The 22,988-nt window shown below is 35.0% G+C and overlaps 5 protein-coding genes across 6 annotated transcripts; 3 read left to right on the forward strand and 2 right to left on the reverse strand.

Moving 5' to 3' along the window:
• Window positions 1-13: 13 nt before the first annotated feature.
• LOC103962751 (solute carrier family 25 member 44) lies at window positions 14-2,925 on the reverse strand. Of its 2 annotated transcripts, none has more exons than XM_009375521.3 (6): window positions 2,554-2,925; window positions 1,833-2,214; window positions 1,544-1,740; window positions 899-1,043; window positions 626-779; window positions 14-401 (listed from the first exon to the last, which is right to left on the reverse strand). In XM_009375521.3, the coding sequence occupies exons 1-6, from the start codon at window positions 2,592-2,594 to the stop codon at window positions 376-378; spliced, it is 945 nt and encodes a 314-aa protein (XP_009373796.2). In that variant the 5' UTR covers window positions 2,595-2,925; the 3' UTR covers window positions 14-375. The 2 variants fall into 2 exon arrangements, with proteins under 2 accessions (XP_009373796.2, XP_048434993.1); XM_048579036.1 differs by having other exon boundaries at window positions 1,833-2,167; window positions 2,554-2,924.
• Window positions 2,926-7,257: 4,332 nt separating this feature from the next.
• LOC103962747 (COBRA-like protein 1) lies at window positions 7,258-10,448 on the forward strand. The gene is made up of 6 exons (XM_009375515.3): window positions 7,258-7,544; window positions 7,984-8,063; window positions 8,628-9,084; window positions 9,165-9,324; window positions 9,414-9,691; window positions 9,860-10,448. The coding sequence occupies exons 1-6, from the start codon at window positions 7,439-7,441 to the stop codon at window positions 10,150-10,152; spliced, it is 1,374 nt and encodes a 457-aa protein (XP_009373790.2). The 5' UTR covers window positions 7,258-7,438; the 3' UTR covers window positions 10,153-10,448.
• Window positions 10,449-10,546: 98 nt separating this feature from the next.
• Window positions 10,547-12,712, reverse strand: LOC103962746 (COBRA-like protein 4). Its single transcript, XM_009375514.3, has 6 exons — window positions 12,557-12,712; window positions 12,389-12,468; window positions 11,741-12,197; window positions 11,479-11,626; window positions 11,108-11,388; window positions 10,547-11,026 (listed from the first exon to the last, which is right to left on the reverse strand). The coding sequence occupies exons 1-6, from the start codon at window positions 12,606-12,608 to the stop codon at window positions 10,746-10,748; spliced, it is 1,299 nt and encodes a 432-aa protein (XP_009373789.2). The 5' UTR covers window positions 12,609-12,712; the 3' UTR covers window positions 10,547-10,745.
• A 1,569-nt stretch (window positions 12,713-14,281) lies between these two features.
• Window positions 14,282-15,271, forward strand: LOC103962745. Its single transcript, XM_009375513.3, has 3 exons — window positions 14,282-14,442; window positions 14,767-14,855; window positions 14,953-15,271. The coding sequence occupies exons 1-3, from the start codon at window positions 14,419-14,421 to the stop codon at window positions 15,098-15,100; spliced, it is 261 nt and encodes an 86-aa protein (XP_009373788.1). The 5' UTR covers window positions 14,282-14,418; the 3' UTR covers window positions 15,101-15,271.
• Window positions 15,272-18,587: 3,316 nt separating this feature from the next.
• On the forward strand, window positions 18,588-21,756 carry LOC103962744 (PI-PLC X domain-containing protein At5g67130). The gene is made up of 8 exons (XM_009375512.3): window positions 18,588-18,815; window positions 18,913-19,035; window positions 19,840-19,977; window positions 20,191-20,289; window positions 20,411-20,714; window positions 20,971-21,194; window positions 21,324-21,410; window positions 21,536-21,756. The coding sequence occupies exons 1-8, from the start codon at window positions 18,705-18,707 to the stop codon at window positions 21,566-21,568; spliced, it is 1,119 nt and encodes a 372-aa protein (XP_009373787.2). The 5' UTR covers window positions 18,588-18,704; the 3' UTR covers window positions 21,569-21,756.
• The last annotated feature ends 1,232 nt before the right edge of the window (window positions 21,757-22,988 follow it).

Genomic DNA, 22,988 nt, shown 5'->3' on the forward strand with positions numbered 1-22,988 from the left:
TGAATCCACTTAGTGGGATAAAGCTTTGTTGTTGTTGCATTAATAAGTTGAAATTCCCTGCTGAGAGTGAAGGTACACTTGCTATAGAACCAAAAATTCAAATGAGTTCAATTAAATTTTTAAAGAACGATATCAAAACTACGTAGCAGAAAAATTCTTGAACGAATTCGGAGGACCTTTCCAAAAGTATGCATATTGAGATATCTTGGGATCAAACTGCCCAATCGAAATTAACAAATTAGGCTTCAGCGTCCACAATCTCTAGCATTCCTCGGAAATGTTCGGTACCAGTTTGTTTCATGACCAAATTTTCTGTCGTTGCACAGTCGCTCCACGGCTAGAAGAAAAGGTTGTGGATGGAAGAGGAATGACCACCTATTCATCTTTTGCGCACAAACGCTCTGAAAGTAAGGAAACAACAAAATAGAAATCAGTTAACAATTTCGGGTATTCGCAAGTCCAATGCTTTTTGCTTGAGAAGTTGAACAGCAGGAATTTAAAATTTCTGCATGTATAGATTTCGAGATAGGTCACCAAAAGTAGATTGAACCTAGAAGTTGGGTAAACATTACGCGACGGAAACATAAAGAGAAGAGGACCCAAAATATAGGTTAAGAGTTCGTACTCAGATATTCATAAGCCAATATCATCGAGGTGCCCCAGGCGGACATACTGAAAAATCTTGGACCTAGCCCTCTGTAGAAACCTTGCCAGCCATCTTCTCTGATCAAGTTCTTAACAACTTCTCTTGCAGTGGGTCTCTTATCGTGTCCCATTGTCTACAATACAACGACATAATTATTGTAAACACAAATTTGTCGATGACTTGGTCAAATGAAGAATGAGCAAGCTGCAAGCCAGCAAAGTAACCAGATACATTAACTGTTTATATGAATACCTGCAGTCGTGTCTTGATGGTATCCAATGGAGTTGTTATGCAGGATGCTGTTGCACCTGCAATAATTCCACCAGCAGCTTGAACCAACACTATTTTCCCCACGCTCGGAACAGCTTCATCAGAACCAGTTCCACGGCCTAAGAAACTGCTTCATAAACCAGGATAATGTAACACCGAGATATTTTGTCAGGCAATAAAGATAAACTGTTGAAAAAAAGGGTATTTGATTCACCTAAACTCCTTCACCTTATAACTTCATCTAAGAGGAACGAAGTTCATTTACAAAATTATAGATATTCATTGGCTTGATGGACTTTAGAATTGCTAACCAACCTAACAACCGACAAAGTTGCAGTACTGATGTTTATGTCCGACAACTCATTACTTCTTAACATAATTATCATGTTCCACTAACACACTCAAACCAGAGGCCACCTAAAACGAACAATAAAATGATACACCTCCAAACTTTTCATGCCCTGGTAAAATGATAAATAGAATGTTCAACAGAAAATCTTAAGTTATGTATGGCCAACATTCATTTGAAAGATATAAAATTTACTGATTAACGAATTATGAATTAGTTGACCTAGTTTAAGAATAAATACAACTAGAGTTAATGGACAACAAAAAACCATTTCTCACCTCCAGATTAAGCGCTGGCTTGAACCATAACTAGCCCACCATACGGCGCTAGATGGAGAGTAAGTCATAATAGAAAGTCCAAACCCTCTATAAAGTCCTCGTATGCCATCCAACTTTATAACCTTACGAGCAACATCCATCCCCCCGGTGTACTTTGCATGGCCCGAGTACCCTTGCACCATCAATCTTTGACTAATCTAAAGAAAACCCATTACTCAAAATTAGCATCTCAAACCCCTAATTACAAAAGTACTCAAATGAAACTGATAGATCCTATAAAGTTATTTACCACATCAATGGGAACAAAGACAGCCTGAGAGAAAAGCGAGGCAGTCATTCCAGCTACTCCATTAGCCAAAGCTGCCTCTGTAGCCTCAGATAAGTTGAAGGGTTGAACCATCTTGAAAGCAGCCACCTTGGTGGCCTCTAAAGCAGTGAGAAATATAATCCGGGCAGGAACTGCACCGGTGATCACAGTGCCAAACCCTCGGTATAAACCACGAATACCATCTGCTTTCCAAATGCCTTTGGCCATAGACAATGCATCTCCCTCTAGAGCATCTTTGGAAGCAACTTGTAGCCGGGTTTTCACCACGGATACTGGGTACAGTGCCACTGTGACCCCTGTAAACAAGCCAGCTCCAACCACATAAAATTTAGTCTTATCAAGCCTGCATAAAATTCAATACACCACAAAGTTCACTCATTTGAACACTCAACCAATATATAAATCACGGGTTTCGGATTTCGTTTCGAACTCTTCAATTAATCAAAGAATTCATAGCATCATCAAAACTCAATGGAACACAAAATTCACTCATTTGAGCACTCGACCAATATATGGGTTTCCAATTTCCTATCGAATTCTTTGATCAATTGAAGATTTCGTAGCATTAATGTCAATGAATGCACACCCAGAAACATCTACAAAACGCAAAAACAAAGCGATAACAAATGGGATTTTCTCAATTAATGGACAAAAATAAAAATTGATCGAATAAAGAACATACTTGTCCCAATTAATCTCGGTGTTGCCAATGGAGGCCGCCATGGAGGTCGCTCGAAATCGAAGAGAAGAAGGAGGAAGCCGGCGACTCGGGATTCAAGAAAGCATCTTGTTTCCGAATCCGAAAAATCCCCCAAGATTCTGGGAAACGGGTACGAAGTTAGATTGAAACGATTAGCGCGTGGAAATGTAAGGAGTTTTCTTCTTGAATTTGGGATTTGGGAGAACTTTGATTGCTTGGCGGAGGAGGAATTGGAGAAAACTCAACCGGCCGACTCTTGTTCTGCTTACGGCGGCGGCTCAGCGCGGGTCAGGAGGTTGTTTTTCCTTTGCAGGGTGGCGTGTGGCGTGCTTCTCCCAAAATTCATAAAATTAACAACACATTAATTACTTATTCATTTAATAAATTCCAACAGAAAAATTATTTAATAATTTTTTTACCAACTGACAACGAACCATTCAATCTCCACTAATCTTCTTCTGCAACAAACTATTAGTATGATACTGTTAGTGATCTAAAAATGATATTGTTTGTTCAAAAAAAAAATTGAAGCATCTAGTAATATTCGAAGTGTCATGATATCAGTATTTTTTAATTTTTTTTAAGCTATTATTTAAGATTTTGATACAAAAAATCATTGTCATGTTGCTATTTATTTTACTACTCTCACTTGTTTTATCCAATCTTCTCGTGAAGACGAAACTTCCCGCCATGAATAGCCTTCAAAACCATTCTCATTCTCTTATGCATTGAACTTCATCAAAATTTATGTTTTATAAATCTATTAAAATCTTTCAAAATCTCTTAAAATCTTAAATGAATACAATTTCAAAAATTTGATTCCGTTTCGTACGGGTCGGCAATAAATTTGGTCCGGGCCGGGATTGCTATTATAATTGAACAACCAGACAGCCCAGTTGGGTAGATTTTCTTTGGTTCCACCATATTCCTTCCTTTTGAAATTGGATTGGCATAAGTTGGTGAAATAGAAAATTATTGGCTTTTTTTTTTCCTTTTTTTTTTATTGAACAAATTACTGGGCCTTAACTTAATTAGCGAACCCCATGCATGCACATGGTCGCCCGTTTGATTTAAATGGATGGTTCTGAAAAGTGAAAACACGTGTACACAATACGTTTATTTTTTTAGAGTTGTGTTTTGTAAAAAAGTACCGAGGGTATAAATCTCACATTTGAAAAATATATAATTTTTTATATATTTATAAGTAGTTAAGTCATTCTTCGTATAGTTAATTATTTTTGTAGTGAATCTCAACTTTCTTTGTGATATTAAAGCATGATCTCTTATGTGTGAAGTGTAAGTCCACATGTGTTTTATGTTACCTGATTTAAGTGGTTCATGTGTTATACTTTAAAATTGTCAGAACAAAAAAAAATAAAAATAAAAGGTTTTTTAACTTTAATCCTTCAAGAAGATTGAAATTTAAAATAAATCTGGTGTTAAATTACATATTGATTATAATTCCTTGATGTGTCCTTAGTTCAAAATAATTAATGTGTATTTTATGTAATGTCTCCCATTAAATACTTAAATTTATAAATATACAAATTTTAATTTATTTTTTGACCAAAAAAGAATTTTTTTAATTTATTAATTTTTTTAATATTCTTCAAACTTGAAATATTCAATTAATGTACCTAAATGTTAGTACGAAATGTGTGTACCGAAATGCATTATATTGAACTAATGTATTTAAATGTTTGTACCGAAATGTATGTACCGAAATATACGCACCGAAATGTATTACATTAAATTAATGTACCTAAACGAGTGTACCGAAATGTTAGTACCAAAATTTATTATATTGAATTAATGTACTTAAAGGTATGTACCGAAATATGTGTACCAAAATGTGTATACAGAAATGTATGTACCGAAATGTATTATAATGAATTTAATATACCTATATGAAGAAGACAAAGCACATCGAAATATATTGTATTAAAAAAAATTAGTTTATCTAAATGTTTACAACAAAATAAAATTAATACATTAAAAATTAGGAAGAAAAAGAAAAATAATTAAAAAATCAAAATATGATTAATAAATGAGGTTATTAATGTATCAAGGGACTAAAATTAAATTTTGATCTTACTCATGGTTTTAATCTAAAAGTCATCTTTGTCAAGGATTAAAATAAAGTTTTCTATAAAAAATATAATAAAGTAAAACGAATTTTGAGTTTCATAGAATAAAATAACGACTTTTGAGTTATAAATGCAAAGTACAACACAATCAAATTTCCAAAGACATAACTATTTTTCTTTTTTTTAGTAAACAATATTATTTATACTAAGGAATGGGAAAATGAGCTAAGTCTCACAATGAGATAATATGGTTCAGATTCGTCTTTGGTAAGTCTTTTAATAACTTACCCAAAAAAAAAATCTTTTAATAGCTATAGAAGGTTGCACAAGAGAGAAAGTATGTGTCTAACTATATTGTTTGACTACTAGTTCGTTTGACAAGTATTTTTAAATGATTGAAAACGTTTTTAAATAAAATGTTTGTTGAACAAATTTTAGTAAAAATGCAAGTTAATTCTGAAACTAGCAAGAAGCACAGAACATATACTTTTAGCAAAGAGCACTTTAAATACTTTAAGAATCCAAAAATATTTTCTCTAAAAATACTTTAATGCAATTCAAAAATATCCTTTAAAAATGTTTTTAATCGTTTAAAAGCACTCGTCTAATGAACCGTACGTCACGCCATTAACTTACAAATATATGTTGAAAACTGGATTTTAGAGACCGCTAATTGGCATCCACGTGTTTCCCCAAAAAAAAAAAAAAAAATGTCGTCCACGTGTTTGACCGATACCATGCACATTTTATACGCAAGAAAATTAGGACAAGGTCTAGATCTGCATCCGCGGAAAAGGGTTTATAAATCTTTGGACTTGACTCTATCCTCCCAACTTATTAACCGAAATATTTCATTTCATTAAACCATAAAATAAGAATGCATGAATTGTCATTTAGCATTACGGTTTAATAGTATTTTTCTTTACTTATAAGTGAGAGGTCTTATGTTCGATTTTCATTAAAGACAAGTTTGAACCATATTATTGTTTGCTCATTGTGAGGCTAAAACCTTCATCTCCCCCTTAATGTAGATAATATCATTTGTTCAAAAAAAAAAAAACACATGAATATTTCAGTAAGGTCTACTACTAGAATACAAATCAATAATATATTTATGTTATGAGCGGACAGTGACGGAACCAGAATTACTTGTGAGGGAGAGCCTTTCATGTGTATTGAGGAAAAAAAGTTCTAAACTCATAACATAAGCAAATGAAGTAATCTTGGCAAAACTTGAAAGAAAGTCCCTTTAAAATTAATAGAGAGAACCGAGAGAAATGTACAAAACCATACAACTAAGTGTGAGGTAGAGAGGAGGGTAAAATGCACTAAAAATTTAAAAATATAGAAAAAAGTACGAAAAAATCTCATTTGATAGAAAAATGAAGGTTTGCAAATAATAGTTTATTATATTGCTTTATAAATAACATTAAAGTCTATTTTAAACTCGATTCCTAAAACTCTCCATTTTGCTTGTCACATAGTAGTAGGGTATAATGATGTTTCTCTTCACTTGTAAGTGAGAAATCTTAGATTTAATTCTCACAAAAAGCGAATTTGAACCATGTTATTATTATTAACCCAGTGTGAGACGTAGCCCACTTTCCTACCATCTTAATTCAATTGATATCATTTATTATAAAAAAAAAAAAAAATATATATATATATATATATATAAACCCCTCCTTGCTTTGCAACCATAAAGAAAACAACAAAACTGCTAATTTTTCTTTTTCTACAAATGCAGGCTTGGGGCGCCTAAATATTATTTTACACTGTAGCCAGATGGACTCAGAACCACCATGGTCTTTTAGTGGCTCATTTCACGAGAGTGAGAGAGTTGCATTAAATTACATAATGAGTTTGTCATAATTAATATCAAACTTAGTATTTTCGAGAGTTAAATTTAAAATATCTTACTTATAAGTGCAAAAAAAATATCACAGCACCATAACACTAAATGACCAAAAATTGAAATTAATTATCTATTTCCAATTGAAATATGAAATTTGGCAACAACTAAAAAAAATTGAAATATAAAAAATTAAGCTCCAAACGGGCATGATAACTACTAAATGTCTAGAAGCTGCCAAATTGTCAAACCCTTGATTTCGATTTGTGATCATCACAACTGTCAAGTATTTATTTACTTTGAAACAGTCAATTAATCTTTTTTAACCCATTTTACAAATTAAATCTTACCATAAAACAACCCACAAATTAATACTTATTTCCTTTGAAGAACTCATCTTTTATAATACGATATTTTTATTATCTCTTGTGCATGACATACACTGATGACTGCGGATTAAATATGCAGCTAACGATTGAACAATAAAAAATCTAATCGTAAAAAATTATAATGTGTACTGGACACTGACGACTGAGGAGTACTAAAAAAACCTCGTTATTATATTTTTATTATAGAGTACACATATATTTCTCAGCACCATTATTTAATACAATCATTATCTTTAAAGTCGAACCGAAAACTTCCAGACTTTTAATTAAATTAGTTAATTAAAAATTGGCTACATTTATATTTGACAAAAGAAAAGGAAAATGAGTACATTTAACTGACTTGCAGACTTGGAAAGTGGGCAGTAGCACACGCTTCCGCGTTCTCCCCACTCTTTATTTCCACACTCTTTTTCTCTGTTTTTCTTTGTGTTCAGACGAAGGCTGTGCCACCACCTCTGACAAAAAGTATGAAACTTCGCGGCACCTAAGAAAAATTAGACCACAAACATTCCGACCAGAACAAAATCTAATTGCCAGAAATGGGGTTTCTGTTCCTGCCCATGATTCGATCAGTCCCACAATTCATCAGTTTCGCCACCTTTCTTGTCTTTGTGCTTTCTTGCACCACCAGCTTCATTGCAACAGGTATATATGCTCAGGCTTGATCAATATTTTCAAAGTTTGAATCTTTTTTACTCTTTTTTACTTGGTAATTTGTAATTTCTTCAAAGTTTGAATCTTTAATTTTCTTGGTCCAACGTGTGTTATTTCTTCAATGTTTGTGAGGTTTTGGCTTTTGGGTTTTCACTTCTACAAGTGAGGGAATGAGGTTTTATTTTTGTTTATTTTTTAATGTTTCAAAACTTTTAATCTTCTTGGTTTTGGTTTTATCTGATGTTGATGCAGATGGGTTTTCATGGTAAAATTGTATTTCGTTATGAAGTTCTTGCGTTTCGGAATGAATTCGAACTTTTTGAATTTTAACAGACGAAATTGTGGCAAACAAGGCTCTGCAATTATTGTTTGACATAGTTTTTGATTGATTCAAATCATCACATTGTTCATTGTTTTTGTTAATTGCCAGAAGCGTATGATCCACTCGACCCGAACGGAAATATCACCATCAAATGGGATATCATAAGCTGGACTGCTGATGGCTATGTTGTAAGTATTATTTGAGAACTGTTTGCTTTTGTCACTAGTTGCACAGAATGCGTAAAATGGTTGCATTCGAAGAAATATACATACAATGAATTAAGTTAATACCGGAACATGATTATTATTTCTGCGTAATAACATGAGCTGATTGTCGAAGTTCTTCAAGCATCGATCAGTTGCCAAACACTGAACATCATCTTTATGTCATGCTTCCATTTGGATTTTTACTTGCACAAACTACATAGTGACCCTAGTTCTGTTACTTTTCGTAGTCTGGTATTGTGCTTCTTTGGTACTTGTTTTCATTCACAATGTCATGTTCCTATTCGAGATATTCGGGAATGAAACTACGAAACTTAGTCACTAGAATGAGTGTTTAGGATTTGGTCCCCTCTACATTAAAAACTCAATCGCAAGCTGCACTCAAAGATAGACGTTCCACTTTTGGTTTAGTAAAACAAAGCTCTATTAGTTGTTGACAGCAACATTAAACATGGATTCGTTTTACCTTTCCACGAAGCATAGTAGAGTTGAGTGAATATCTAATTAGTGTTCTCTTTGAATGTACAGGCTGCTGTTACACTTTTTAACTTCCAAAAGTATCGGCACATTCAGGCACCGGGATGGTCGCTAGGGTGGACATGGGCAAAGAAGGAGGTTATATGGAACATGGTGGGAGGACAAGCCACAGAGCAAGGGGATTGTTCAAGATTCAAAACAACACTCCCCCATTGCTGTAAGAAGACTCCTACAGTTGTTGATCTATTGCCCGGAACTCCTTACAATCAACAATACACAAATTGTTGCAAAGGAGGGGTACTTAGTTCATGGGTGCAAGATCCAGAAAAGGCTGTAGGTTCTTTTCAAATAAGCGTTGGTCAAGCAGGAACCACAAACAAGACCGTCAGACTGCCTAAAAACTTCACCCTGAACACACCCGGTCCTGGGTATACTTGTGCTCGTGCCAAAGTCGTCAAACCAACTAAATTTATCAGTCCAGATAAAAGGAGAGTCACTCAAGCTATGAGTAAGTGTTATGAATCTTTTTAAACATAAATGTTTGCGCTAATAAGTTTGTCAGTCATTCTTACCCCTTGTTCGTGACAGTGACATGGAATGTGACGTGCACATATTCGCAAATACTGGCTCAGAAAACTCCTACATGTTGTGTCTCACTCTCATCGTTCTACAATGACACTATAGTGCCCTGCCCAAAATGCTCATGCGATTGCCAGAGAAACACAACTCATCCAGGAAGCTGTGTAGAGTGAGCTTTCTTCTGAAATCAGCTTCTTTTAACTTCTTTTTAACTTAAGCTTTTTCATTAAGACATTTATATTCTCCGTGAATTTGCAGACCAGATTCCCCCTACTTGGCTTCAGTTGTCTCAGCCTCCAACAAGAACAGCTACACACCTCTAGTTAGATGCACTAAGCACATGTGCCCAATCCGAGTGCACTGGCATGTCAAGGTAAACTACAAACAATACTGGCGAGTGAAGGTTACAGTTACAAACTTCAATTACAGGATGAATTATTCCGATTGGAACATGGTTGTCCAACACCCAAACTTTGACAATCTGACCCAGAGTTTCAGCTACAACTACAAGTCGATAACTCCTTATGCGACAATAAGTATGTTAATCCTGACTTCTTGTTACTTTTCATGTGTTCTTCAGTTCTTGGCTCACATAATTTGACGAACTTGAAGTGTTGCATGATTTTCTAAAAGAACTGCATATGTTATTCTTCCTTTTTAACATTGAAAGTTGCGAATCTCTGATCTGGCTTTCTTTCAAACAGATGATACTGGCATGTTATGGGGAATTAAGTTCTACAATGATATTCTGATGCAAGCTGGGCCTCTTGGTAATGTACAGTCAGAGCTGCTTTTCCGAAAGGATGAAGCAACTTTTACATTTGATAAGGGTTGGGCGTTCCCTCGAAGGGTCTATTTCAATGGTGATAACTGTGTGATGCCACCTCCAGATGCCTATCCATGGTTGCCAAATTCTGGTTTCCGGCAGTATGTCTCTCTGCTCACTCTAATCATGACTTGTCTATCGACCATTGCAGTCATGTATGCTTATGCTTAATCTAAGCTCGAAAATGTTCCGATCAATGATTTTCAAAGGGTATAGTTTAGATAGGAATATATGGAAGCCACTAGATGTTCTGATGCGTTATGATCAGTGTTCCCGGCATGAAATTAGATGGAGTCAAATGTGCTGCTGATGTTCATTTTTTGTATTACTGTAAAGGGTAGGTTGCTTCTGGCTTGTGTTGTATGAATGTTCATATCGCCAGACCCTCTTGCTTGTAGAGTTACCAGATTATGTAGTCATGATGGTAAATCCGAAACGAGCAATAAAATCTGATGAGTTTATCTGTTCTTACTGTTTACGTAATATATCAAATGATCGCGTTGTTCAATCAAATTGTGGCAGTTCTGCATTAAATTAAAGATTTCATTTGCCAATCATGTACTTATTTATATGAACAGAGAAATTCATATACCAGACTCGTCCAGTCTCTCTTCACAAGATACATACAAATAAGTTAAGTTTGCTTCTTCAAAGAATACTTGGAAGTATCTGTGCTCCAATTCTCTGTGCAAAATATCCTTCATACCTTAGCTTCAAAATTTTAGGGCGTCGATCACGATTGTGGAAGCTATGGAACCAAATCATCAGATAGCTATAAACAAGAAAAAGAACGACGAAATCAAAGCTGAGAAGGAAAGTAGAATTTCATGGGCAGAATTGGGAAGAAACGGGTAGACATCAGGTGGAGGCAACTGGCACTCATCGCCATTGAAGTAGACTTTGCGAGGAAATGCCCACCCTTCCCTCAAAGTGAAGGTGTTCTTGTCCTTTTGAAGCAGCATCTCCGACTGAACGAACCCAAATTCCCCGGCTTGCACTAATCGGTCATTGAAGAATTTCAATCCATAAAACATTCCAGTGTCATCTGCGTATAACGTAGCAGCTATGTTAGCCTATATATGACTACGAGAAGATAACGTGGAAGAGGAAATCGATTTGAACTCACTTATGGAGCTGTAAGCAATGAGAGGCTTGTAATCAAAGCTGAAAACTTGTGTGACATTGTTGAAATTAGGATGCTGCATAACCAGAGTCCAATGCGTGTAGTTCATCCGATAGTTGAAGTTTGTAATCGTCACCTTCACGCGCCAATACTCCTTGTAATTCAGCATCACATGCCAGTGCACTCTCACCGGACACATGTGGCGTGTGCACTGCAGTAGCGGCCGTGCATTGGCTTTCCGCTTAGCGTCATCTTCAACCACGCTAATCATTTTGGAATCACTTCTGCAACACAACCAAAATTATGACCATGTGATTTATTTATATATGTTTGCACAGATTGTACAATATATCGTCACTTGGTCGAGGACTTACTGGACGCAATTTCTCTTGTCCTGGCAACCGCAAGAGCAAGAAGGGCAATGAACGATTGTGGAATTGTAAAAGGACGAGAGAGAGACACAACAGCTTGGGTATTTTCTGGCCCGAAGTTGTGAATATGAGCAGGTCACGTTCCATGTCACTGCACAAAATCGGATAACTGTTACGCATTTGACATGTCACATGCTAATCAAAACGAACCAATAATCTAAAAATGTTTGAAATAAATTGAATCATGTGACACGGAGGAACTTACTCAAAGCTTGAGTCCTGCGGCGTCCGGCAGGTGTCAAAAAAATTGTGGGAGGCACAATCCTTGCCCTGCCACAAGTGTACCCTGTTCCAGGGCCTAGCAGAGTGAAGTTCCTAGGAAGTCTCACTGTACGGTTTGTAGTGCCGGCTGATCCAACACTGAGCTGGAAGGATGAGACAGCGGTCGAGGGGTCTTGGCCCCACGCGGACAACACGCCACCCTTGCAGCAATTTGTGAATTGCTGATTGTAAGGAACACCAGGAAGCAAGTCCACAAAGGTGGGGGTTTTCTTGCAACAATGAGGTACGTTCCCTTTGAACCGGGAGCAGTCACCTTGCTCCGTGGCTTCAGCTCCCACCGCCGCCCATATCACTTCTCTTCTGGCCCATGTCCACCCTAATGTCCACCCCGGGCTCATGATGTGCCGGTACATTTGGAAGTTGTTCACAGTAACAGCCGCCTGAAACATACAGTTCATTCAATAGAGGCAGAATCGATCATTCGTACATTTGGTATGTACCCTCTAAGTCTTTTTAGAACAATCTTCTTAGATAAATGACGAAGGTGAAATTCGTACAACTAACGTCATCGAGTAACGTATATGAAGTACGTCAGAAATCAAGTTTACTACAAGAAAAAAGTGATACTCACCACATAACCATCTGGTGTCCAAGACATGATATCCCATTTTACAGTTATGTTTCCATTCGGATCCAACGGATCATATGCAGCTGCATCAAATCAGAAAACATCAGATAAGTGATTATTTTTCTTTCTTCAATCCAATGCGTAGTAGTCTAAAGGAGTTAAGAGTTTTACCAGCACATGAAAAGATAGCAAGAAAGAAGAGAACTGATACCAAAGTTCTCATCTCCCCGGTCCGAAACCCTAATCTTTGACTTCCCGGTGATAGAGTTTGGATCGTAAGCTTAAGCAATGAGCAGGAGCTTTTTAGTAGCCAATGGAAGTGTGTGTATTTAAGAAAAATAGAGATCGTGCAAAGGAAAATTTCGTTAGCTTTGTAAACAGATGGATTACCTAATGGTTGTTGCATACTTAAAAGTTATAATTGCATGTTCAATTCTGATCTCTTAGTCCTTCTCATCTGAATACTTCTGTTGAGCTTTCCATGTCGTAAATTAACTGCTAATAATACCTTGCTGGCTAGGCAATTGAAATATATTTGCAGTGAACACAACATCTCAACGGTCCTCCGTTGCCGCTGATGATTAGGTTTGTAGCTCAAGTGATTAAAAATAATGGAAATTATACAACCCAAGTTCTAGCTTAACTCTTGATTAAAAGTATTAACTATTAACCCCGAATGTGAAATCTTGTGGTCGATTTTCCCCTTTCTCTAGTATCATCTTTTATAAAAGAAAAAGAAATTTAGCATGCCAAAAGTGTTGTAATTGTTTTATTTTTATATAACTATTCTACAAAACAAGTTATTTCTGCATGGCAACCTAATAATAGTTTTAGCATGTGTACACTTGCTCGAGTAGGGATAAGAGTCCCTTGCTAATAGAAATAAAGACTACTCAACTCAAGTTCTTGCAATTTAAAGGCTTGAGTTGGCTTGGAAAGGGATTGATAGCTAATTAACCATTGAGAATTAGTTCTTCGAAAGGTCGAATGCGTGAACATCAACTGGTTTTTATGTGTAAAAGCGTAAAATTTATTGCATGGGGTCATAAAGCTGCATTGCTAATTTATAAACTCAAACAAAAGCGGCAAAATTTCAACCAAATGTGTTTATCAAAGGGTTTGACAAAATAACTTAAAAAGTAATTGCAAATAACAGAAGTAATTTTCAGTGATTTTTTAAGAAACAAGAAGAACACTTCTCCTTATAAACGTTTTAATTAGATGCACGATAGAGGTGTTCCTGTTGTTATATGTGCATGTAAAAAACAAGAGAGAGAGATAATGAATTAGGCAAGTCAAACTACACATAAGGTTTGGTCGTCCCAAACCATTCTAGTATTCATAAGTAGTCTTTTTCTTTTTTTTTTTCTTTTTCTTTTTGGGTCAAATGATAGATTTTGTTAGATTAGATGTTAGATTAGTCATCGAAGGGGTTTGAACCTACGCTATCATGCAAGAACTCAACATCTTTTCACCACTGTAGTTAAGGACCACTTGCGTCTATTTCTTTTTATTTTTTTTTATTTATTTTTTTTTTTTGTCAAGCGATATATTTTGTTAGATTAGATGTGAGATTAATCGCCGAAAAAGTTTAAACCCCCATTGTCATATAAAAACTTAATACTTTTCTACCATTGTTGTAGTAAATGATCACTTGCGTGTCTATTTCATATTTTGGATATGTTAAATTGCTTTGACGCCATGGAACATTCTAGCGATAAGGTCAAAGTCTAAAATTGTCAACCCTGAATGCAAAATGTTATTTCCTATTGGGTCGTTTAAGAAAATCCACAGGCTAAGCCGCTGGTTTTAGGTGGTCAAAAGTTTATTGCTGCCCACAGTAAGTAGCTCATAATTTTCCATTCTTCCATATATACCAATCCACGTAACACTATATATACTTGGCCCATAGAAATCCAAACGCAACGGTAAAAAGCAAGAAGCAGAAAGAAAGCAAAGCAAATTACTTTCCTCTCACAAATCTTGTTAGAGAAAATCAAAGTACTAAGAGAAGGAGAATTTCTGGATTTCAGATGGGGCGTTGGGTTAGGCCTGAGGTGAGCAAGCTTCGGCTTTTATTAATTTGGTTACTTTTTTAAATAGCAGTTAGGCTAGTTGATTGCGACGACATATGTCCCACCCTTGATTTTGAGTTCAGATCTCTTCCTCGCAAATAGTTGAGAATAAAGTTTTCAAATTAATTTGGTTATAAAGTTTTTAAATTAATTTGGTTACTTTTTTTTCAAATCTCTTCGTTTTTGTCTGTTGATGGGAAGAAAACGATAGCACGAAAATACTTTCTGAAGGTCCATTAGTCTTCTCAACAAAACAATCCAATTAAGCAAATAATTAATCCCAATTTTTATTTGACATATCTTCAGGTGTACCCGTTAATGGCTGCGATGACATTTGTGACAAGCTTGTGCGCATTTCAGCTTACAAGGAACATGTTCCTCAACCCTGAAGTCAGGTACAAATTAATATACATATACATACATACATATATATATATATATAATTTAAAGGTCTAAGTTTATAAACGTGTTAATTAGTTAATTTATTTGCAGAATCAACAAAGCTCACCGTCGAATGGCGGTGCTTGAAAACGAAGAAGAGGGAGAGAAGTACGCCGAGCACGGCCTCCGGAAATTCCTCCGCACACGGCCACCGGAGATCATGCCTACCATCAACCACTTCTTCTCTCAAGAAAAATGATATCGGACATGTTCGTGAAAGTTTACTTGTGAGCGCCCCGGGGGTGTTATTTTTTAAGAGTTTTATAGCAACTCGTTCATGTCAGTTTATACTATTTTGCTTTGGGCCAGTTTTTCTTATTTATGTTTTGTGAAAGGAATGTGCTATTCACACATTACTTTTTACTTTTCATACATTCTCTTAATTTTTGATTGTCGGATCGAATAAATTGAATAAGATCAATGAATATAAATTAATAAAGAGTGTGAAAAGTAAAAAGTGATATGTGGATATCACATTCCTTGTGAAATTCCACAGCAGTCATTCATGTTACCCCATTTTGTATAAACAATAATTTAGTGATGAGCTTGTCATTTTGATACTTGAAAAACATCGTAATAAAACCAATCAATCTTTTTTTTTTTTTTTTTTTTTGTGATAATTCAGTACATGGGCAAAATATAAATATATATTTCAAGAACTAACTTCATTTTACACCATTTTAAGCTTGGTGTGAATTCCCAAATAGGTCACGAATTTCAATTTTCTCATATATCACAGGTGTAAATTCTTTTAATTTGTGTCCTCAGTTTGATTGATTGTGTGCTTATTTATTGAATTGATGATTTGGTAAGCTTGAGACCTTTGTAAAGTCTAACATGTAAGACATATTTGCACATTTTGACAAAAAATAAAAAATAAAATAAACTAGTTTTAATTTAATAGATGATTAGATGCTCAAAAAGATAAAAAATGTAAATTGAGAAAAATTTTAAACTTCATGATGCAATATGAAAAAAAATTAAAACCTCATGCCCCATTTACAAATTGTCTCAATTCAGAAGAGTGAGAATGTAGTTATTCCAATTATGCAGAAGTCATTTTAACACGCAGGCAATGAACTTCAAACAAGAGAATCGTTGGCAAAAATGAAAAAATAAAAATATTACGACAAATGATATTGGGAAGTACATGCCAAACTGTTTGGGCTTGTTGGATCATAGAAAAAAAAAAAAAAACAATTTGTTGTTTAGGATCGGCCCATGCGAGACCATGAATATGTTTATTTTATTTTTAACGGATATGTTTTTTTTCAAGATCAAAACTTTGAATTTTTTATTTTTAATGTAACAATATATTTACACTAAAGAGTAGGTGAACAAATTGTTATCGAACTAACCATTTATGATCGAAATTAAGAATTTTTACTTAAAAATAGAGAGAGAAATACCACTACACATAGTATACCAAGTAGCATTAAAATGAGGATTGGGAATGAGAAATTACTTTTATTTTTTTATTTTTGGTACATTGATATTTTTACATTAGGAGGAGTGAGAGTTTGGCTAAGCCACACAATGAGCAACTTAATTTAGTATCAAATTCGCCATCTACGATATTCGAATATAAAACTTTCAAATGAAGATGAATACCACTAGAAGGTAGTATTGAGTAACCTGCTTCTTTTTTTTATATTTAAAAATCAGACTCGTGAAAAATTGTAATTAATGTCGGAAAATGAGATGGGAAAACAAAACCCATGAGGAATGGAGAGCACATTTGCCCCCGTCTTCTCCCGTGAGATGGGAAAACAAAATACATGAAAAATTGTAATTATTGTGCACTGTTAACATTAATAATTACATTATTTTAGGACAATATTATCCTTTTAAATATTGAAAACTCAATTGTGTCCATAATAACTTTTCATACTAACTTTTCTTTTCAATTTTATCCCTAATAAGAAATAAAAATACAAATTTATCTCTAAATCTAATATTTACTTTTCTATTTCTCCTGAATATCTTTCTGCATACCGAAAGAACAATGTTGGTGACAAAAAGAGATAGAAGAGTATTAACGAGAGCTGATTTTCACACATCGTTTTTAATCTCTCATACACTCTATTTTTTATTTCTAACCATTAGATTAAATAAATCAAATTGAAACAATGAACATAATTTTGTGTCGCTCCACCTGAAACAAATTGAAACAACGACCATGAAACAACACCCAAATTAAATGTCGTTCCACAAATTCTTTCCACATACATATTTAACCTTTTGGTTCTTCGGGATGAAATTAGATTGGATATCTCACTGTATTCAAGCCTCAAAAAAGGAATGAAAAACTTTTGTCCATTTTGAAGATAAAAAAAAGAATTATTCATTAGGGAAATTTGTCCCTTCCAACTATTTGAAATGATAAGATTAGACGGGATACATTTTATTCACATGTAATAAACTCAAAATGAAAAATCATTTACTCCTCAACGCTTAATTTTTTGTGAAAAATCATTGTGTGATAGAGATTGACCTAACTTAAATTTTTTTGTTGAAAACGTTATGAACTATTGCTCCTTTAACGTTAACTTTATGTGTTAACAAGTCAATCGACATTGGTGGGTACCAATTATAGTTGAGTGCTTGAACTTTATATGCAAGTGTCGGCAGCTACTCTCTCTTAGACCAATGTAGACACTCCCCTTCCCTAAAAGTACTAATTTCATTGAAATTTTGATAAAGATAAAGTCATTATTCTTAAACTATAACAATCATTAAACTAAAACGCAAAAATTGCACTATAACAATCATTAAACTAAAACGCAAAAATTGCATAAATCAAAACTACATGGACAAAGTGAAAATCATAAATTGACCCCTTAAATACATTCGTCAAAAGACCTCTCTGACTTTGGTCTATGAGATCAAAGTTATGAGATTTAAAATCGATAGAAGTGATCTTTAATTTTGTCCACTATCAATCATTTTGTGAAAGTTTTTGTTAAATAAGGATCAAAATCACAAAAATACTCTCAATTTAATAAACAATAGGCCAAAATAATTTGACAAAAATTGAAGGTATTTTTACCATTTTATCCCCTAATTAATGGAGATTTTTGACAGAATGACCAAAATAATTGATGGTGGACAAATTCATGAATTAGTTTTATCGATTTCAATTCTTAAGGACCAAAGGGAGAAGTTATCCTAATCTCAGGGACCATTTTAGCTAAAAAGGTTATTCTAAAATGGGAGAGATTTTTTAGTGTACTAAGAACACGGGGTGGTATGCAACATATTATTTTATAATTGGAGGAAAGTTTTTTTTCAAGTGTTCCTCTAAGGGTATAGTGACATATAGTTAATGTCCGCTCCGTATTTCGGTCACACTGAAATGGATTTGCATACTATATATAAGTTGAACATATATGGAACATAGGCAATGCGGATGGACATACTCTCATGGGTTTTTTTTATTCCTTATCCTAATTATTCATAATAGTATTCAAATAAATAATTCTATTTCTTGTTTCTTTCTCATCAGTGCTTAGCCACCAGTCAATCTTTTCCACTTGGCAGTGAAGGTCCAAGGTTAATGAAAGTTCCGTTACGGTGCGAGTGATTTAACCTTTTCCTCTACGTCTCCATCCATGTTGTGAATGAATGTGATTGGTTTTGTTTGGGTTTAGCATTTATATCCGTAACCATAAGAACTCCTCGTCAGTTTAGTTTGCGTTCATAAGTTCTGCAGACTTCGTTTTCTCAGCCAAAACTGAGAAACCCAAGTTTGGTGGTCAAAACCCGACAACCACAATTTCCCTTCATCTTTTTTGGGTTGCAAAATGAAGACTCGGCAGAAGTTAGGGTTTGCTCGGCAGAACTTAGTTTTGTTAGTCACGGTTGTCGCAGCGGTTTTTAGCGTCGCCAAAGCTTGCTCCAACGGACAGTGCAAGGTTCGGGCCTCTTTTTTCATGTCTGTGTATCCAAATTATGATTTTTTTGTGACTGGGAAAAGAAGGAGTGATATTTGTTTTGCTTTCAAATGTGTAGCTGTTGGACGAATGCTCGATGGATGCCGATTGTGAGGCCGGGCTTTACTGCGGATGTTGCCCACAAGGATTCTCAGGCTCTAGATGTATAAGATCAGCCATTACAGATCAATTCAAGCTATTGGTACGTGACCTAACTACCCCTCTCCCTCTAGAAATTTTGATAACTTAACGTTTCTTGTAACACATTCAAGATTTTGATTCGTCCATTTTTTAAAGATTTAGAAATTTTAGAAATAAAACCATGCGAGACCGCTTGAGCAGTTCTTGAGGCCTCATGAGCAGTACTCGAACCTCCATTGAGTATAATCGATGCCCTCGAGTAGTTAAAATTCTAAAAATGGAGAAAAATGTGAGATAAAAAGCTTGAACATCAATATTTCGCCTATCTCTCTTACACATACATAGAGACACGGACAGGCGCATATGTTGTGAAGTTTCCAACTTTACATGAACTTACCATGGAGAGGGAAAAGGGCAGATTATTGGGGGTAGAGGGGTCCACAATGACATATTGACTCCGTGGGATTTGGATCCTCTCTTGAGCCAATGGAGAGGATCCTCCTGATTAAGCATTTTGGACCGTTGGATTTTCATTCAACGGCTATAATTATTATATCTTTAAAGAGATACTCTGTTTGTAGCCATTGGATAAAAATTCAACGGCCTACAATACTTGGTCAGAATGATCCTCTCCATTGGCTTGGGAGAGGATCCGAATCCGACTCCGTGGAATCTAAGCATGACTTGGCCCCTTCGGCTGTCACAACCAGTGACCAGAAGTTTAGAGTTTTCTATGCCATTGATTGGGCTTTAGGAGAATGGTTTGTGTAGGCCCATTGAGGCCCAATACTGGCGGAGGACTTTGCTTACTCATCTATGTCAATTTGGGGTAAAAGATTAGTTGTGTTTTTTTTTATTATCGCAGAACAATTCTCTACCTTTCAACAAGTATGCGTTTTTGACAACCCACAATGCCTTTGCAATTGAGGGAGAGCAATCTCACACTGGAATTCCTCGCGTTACCTTCAACAATCAAGAAAATACTGTTACTCAACAACTAAATGTATGACATCCTTCAATTATATAAATGCATGCCTTTTGCCTTTTCAATTTTGTTTGGAAGTTGTTATTAGCACTCTGGAATAGGTCATCATGCACTCGTCAAAATGCAATTTCTCCCTTATGTTGTTTGAAAGATGAGTGCATGATGACTTGTTTAGAGTGCTAACATGTAGGGTTTAGTCATATTTCTCAATTAATCCTTGACCTTTTGCAGAATGGGGTTCGAGCCTTGATGCTCGATACGTATGATTTTAAGGACGATGTGTGGTTGTGCCATTCTTTTAATGGACAATGCTACGACTTTACTGCATTTGTAAGCAATACCATCTGTCCAACTTCATTTTCTTCTTGTATATATATATATATATATTCTTTGATTAAGAAATTTGCACACAAAATGTATTTTGCCTCAACATTGCTTCCCAAATATATAGGAACCAGCTATAGATACACTGAAGGAAGTTGAAGCATTTTTATCAGCCAACCCATCAGAAATTGTGACATTGATATTGGAGGACTATGTGGAAGCTCCAAATGGATTGACAAACGTCTTCAACGCTTCCGGGTTGAAGAACTATTGGTTTCCGGTGACAAGCATGCCCAAAAATGGCCAGGACTGGCCACTAGTTAGTGACATGGTTGCCAATAACCAAAGGCTACTTGTGTTTACTTCAAAAAGTGCGAAGGAACAATCCGAAGGAATCGCCTACCAGTGGAACTACATGGTTGAAAACCAATGTAAGAAGCAACAACCCAACTACATTTTTTTTTTTTTTTTTTTTTAATATTATCATATGATTTTCCGTCTGTTACTAAATTACCTGGGCTGGATCCATATTGACAATCACATGGCATTGCCTACTAGTGGTAACATTGTCTGCATTATTGATAAACTATCGATAATTTGAGTACACAATTGTCGATATGAATCCCGCTACCTTTGAAAGGGGCATGTATGAATGAATGTCTTACCTTACAACACCAAAATTTGCAGATGGGGATGATGGAATGAAGGAAGGAAGTTGTTCAAATAGAGGAGAGTCATCACCTCTTGATGACAAAACTAAATCTTTGGTTTTGGTGAATTATTTTGCTTCTATTCCCTTGAAGCTAGAAAGTTGCGAAAATAACTCTGGGGATCTGATTAACATGCTTTACACTTGTCATGGTGCTGCTGCCAACCGATGGGCTAACTTTGTTGCTGTTGATTTTTACAAGGCATGCCCTCTCTTCCCCTGCTTAATAACCACTGAAAAGTCAGATTTAATGTATACTAAAAATAATCAAATTTAATTTCTGTAACTTTTGAAATTTTATTTATTTATACGTGCTTGGGTTGTGATGCAGAGGAGTGAAGGGGGAGGATCGTTTCAAGCTTTGGACAATCTCAATGGAGAGCTCTTGTGTGGATGTAACGATGTACATGCATGTGTGGTAAGCTAATAAATTTTGGTTCTACACCAAAATAATTTTTGTATTTTTGGCAAAGTATCTTCATAAAATATATATATATATATATATATATATATTTTATAAACAATTTATGTGCTTGATTGCAGCCGGGATCACCTCAAGGGTCTTGCCAGCCATAGGAGACACAATACAAATTCATGTAATGAAGCTTAAATCTTTAAGAGAACTGTGGGAATTTCGATGAATCGGCATAGTTTGTAATTGATTTATCTTTAGAAAAAAAAATATTTATATTGTAAATCGTTGTCGTTTCATTCTTAATAGATGAAAGATATGTTGTCACTTAAAAAATGGCAGTTCAACTTGTCAATCTTGTCTTCTCCCACGAACTGTTTGTGCTAATGATTAGTCCGATAAAAAAAAGAAATCTATCCACTGATTCAATTTGAGCACCTCTGCAAGATAGGCTCGATGTTAGAAAAACATGGTCATAAACAGTGTATGTCATATAGCTACGCACTGGGGCATTGCCCTTAAGGATGCACGATCCAAGTGGATCGGATGAGGTGGCTTCTCCGCACTCTAAAAATGTTTGCAACTCCAGAGCAACATTACTCATTTTTTAACGATATGGCAATATACCGAATCTAGATTTGTTTTAATACAATGATATTAGGGGTTTGTTAATAAAAAAACAATATGGAAGTTCTCGAACAATAGTATTACATAAGAAAATTCGTTTCTAAACCAACAATCATCCTTCAAGTTAATAAAATATTGCTTGGGAATGCTTTTAAAAATATTAAAAGTGTTTTCAGACATTTGAAACAATTCCAAATGAGCCCATAATTAAAGTACTTAATAGAGTTATTTTACTTTTAATTTTGTTTTCTTTGTTTATGCTGCATGAGATCAAACTAAAAGCTCAGAATGTGGGCTTTAATTATGTTGTACATATAACCAAACACAATGTATAATGTATTGTATTCCATGCTATGTAGCCAAACAGAATTTGTGCAAGCACTCGGCTACATTGATGGAAAGTGAGTATTAGATAATACAAGGAATAACCCTTAATTCATTCTCTCTTTCCCTTGTTTGAATACAAACGATTTTGACGAAGAAGAATCGAACACCTCAATGAGTACACAAATAACTATAAGGGGCAGTTGAATAATTACTAACAAAGTTTTGTGTCTTAAAATTTCCTTCTTTCGTTATTTACTTCTTTTGTTTGACCTACTTTAGGAGTAGATTGATAGATGTAATTGATGTCTCGATGCTAATTACAAGCTAAAATTTACGTAATTTTTTTTTGTCAATAAAACCAGCAAACTTAATTACACTCGAAGTGGATGTCACCTTTACCGAATCACTAGGGTCCTAGCAGAGGCAATATTTCCAAATAGCGACAAATTGAATAATCCAACCTTAGACTATCTCCAAAGTAGATGTCAAATATGTCAACCAATACTAAAGACATCAAGCTATTCTCCAATGAAGTTGTAATACATAACATGGCAGATGAGTCATTTGACTCTTTGTTTTCTAGGTGTTTTTTTTTTTTTTAGAAATAAAGATGGAGTCAAATGTCTTTAA

Source organism: the organism of the source record quoted next, unplaced genomic scaffold (genome assembly GCF_019419815.1).
Source record: "Pyrus x bretschneideri cultivar Hongxiangsu unplaced genomic scaffold, Pyrus_bretschneideri_v1 Contig13, whole genome shotgun sequence".
Classification (NCBI taxonomy): Eukaryota; Viridiplantae; Streptophyta; class Magnoliopsida; order Rosales; family Rosaceae; genus Pyrus; species Pyrus x bretschneideri.